We start from the raw sequence: 1768 nt of genomic DNA, 5'->3' as shown, positions 1-1768 counted from the left end.
TCTAGAACACCAAAACCAATTCAAAGGTATGGGTATGAATGCAATGTTGTTCAAGGTGATGAAGAACCCAAAACAGTGAAGCAGGCATTAGAAAGTTCTAACAAAAATGAATGGCAACGGGCTATGGATGAAGAACTAAACGCTTTAATTTAAAATGGAACATGGGAACTTGTAAAACTGCCAAAAGGAATGAAACCTTTTGATAGCAAATGGTGTTTCAAAATAAAGTGGAACTCTAAAGGTGATATAGAGCGATATAAAGCGAGGTTGGTCATAAAAGGTTATTCCCAATGCTACGGAATTGATTACGAAGAAACATTCTCTCCTGTAGTTCGATATTCCTCAATTCGACTACTCCTAAGTTTGGCCGTTCAGCGCGACTTGGATATAGACCAAATGGATGTGGTGACAGCTTTCCTCCAAAGTGAACTAAATATATATGAAGATCCCTGAAGGTTTCACTGGAAAGAAAGACATGGTATGTAAACTTAAAAAATCTTTGTATGGTCTTAAACAAACTAGTAGATTGTGGAATCAAAAGCTGGATCAAACATTGAAGAAAATTGGATTAACTCAATCAAAAACGGAACCTTGCGTATATTACAAGTTAACCAAGGATGAAATAACTTATGTAGCAATTTACGTTGACGACATTTTGATATTTACAAATAATTCAAAAAATAAGTTAAATATAAAGAAACGTCTTACAGAAAATTTTAAAATGAAAGACATTGGTGAAGCGAACTACATCTTGGGGATGAAAATTACAAGAGATAGAAAGAATGGAAAACTATGGCTTGATCAGAAACAATATATTAACAATATTTTGAAGAAATTTAAGATGGATGACTGCAAGCCAATTTCAACTCCATTGGATATTAACCAGAAAATTTCAAAAGATATGTGCCCACAAACAAAGGAAGAGAGTGATGACATGAAAACCATACCGTACCAAGAAGCAATAGGAAGTATTATGTATGCAGCTCAAGTAAGCCGTCCTGATGTATCGTTTGCAGTGGGGGCTTTAGCTAGATACAACAATAATCCTGGAAAGGCACACTGGCAAGCAGTAAAGCGCATAATGAGATACCTCAAAGGAACAATAAATTACAAGTTGCAGTTCTCAAAAGATGAAAATGTACATATTGAAGGATTCTCAGATGCGGATTGGACTGGCGACTTAGATGATAGAAAATCAACTTCTGGTTACGTTTTCAAATTTCAAGGAGGTTGCATTTCGTGGAACTCCAAGAAGCAACAAACAACAGCTTTATCAACAACAGAAGCTGAGGCAAGAGGCGTTGTGGCTACGATCTCTGTTCAATGAACTTGGACGATCATCATCTATTGTGATAAAGTGCGATAATAAAAGCGCTATAAAAAAGCGTACTTATCATGCTCGCTCTAAGCACATTGACATACGACATCATTTTATAAGAGATCTCGTAAATGACAAAAAGGTTGTTATTGAATATCTGAATACCGAGGATATGGCAGCTGATGTCTTGACGAAATCCCTAACAAGTTTAAAGCATTTACATTGTTGTGATATTATGAATCTTGGCGTTCATCCTAGTGGGGGTGTTGGAGAATGAGAATGAACTTCCTTTATAATATACTTGTTTTGTTTACTTTGAATTTAATCAATTTAGTTTGTAAATTTTAATTAGAAAATTTATTGATAGAAAAATAAATTTTTCATTCCTTGTTTTTCCGTAAATCAAATATCACCTATTAAGAGAATACAATTTTAAATCATAGCTAGCTT

At 34.5% G+C, this 1768-nt stretch overlaps 1 protein-coding gene across 1 annotated transcript; it reads left to right on the top strand.

Annotated features, from left to right (window-relative positions):
* Window positions 1-841: 841 nt before the first annotated feature.
* LOC119614437 (secreted RxLR effector protein 161-like) lies at window positions 842-1327 on the top strand. The gene has a single exon (XM_037970563.1). The coding sequence runs from the start codon at window positions 842-844 to the stop codon at window positions 1325-1327; it is 486 nt and encodes a 161-aa protein (XP_037826491.1).
* Window positions 1328-1768: the final 441 nt, after the last annotated feature.

Source organism: Lucilia sericata, unplaced genomic scaffold, assembly GCF_015586225.1.
Source record: "Lucilia sericata isolate MDLA Ls3-8-SP2 unplaced genomic scaffold, ASM1558622v1 Contig000042F_arrow, whole genome shotgun sequence".
Taxonomy (NCBI): Eukaryota; Metazoa; Arthropoda; class Insecta; order Diptera; family Calliphoridae; genus Lucilia; species Lucilia sericata.
This window is presented reverse-complemented; position numbering and strand designations above follow the sequence as displayed.

Bases quoted from the DNA above. Each gene is read 5' to 3' on its own strand.
- LOC119614437 (XM_037970563.1), top strand. From the start codon at position 842: ATGGATGACTGCAAGCCAATTTCAACTCCATTGGATATTAACCAGAAA.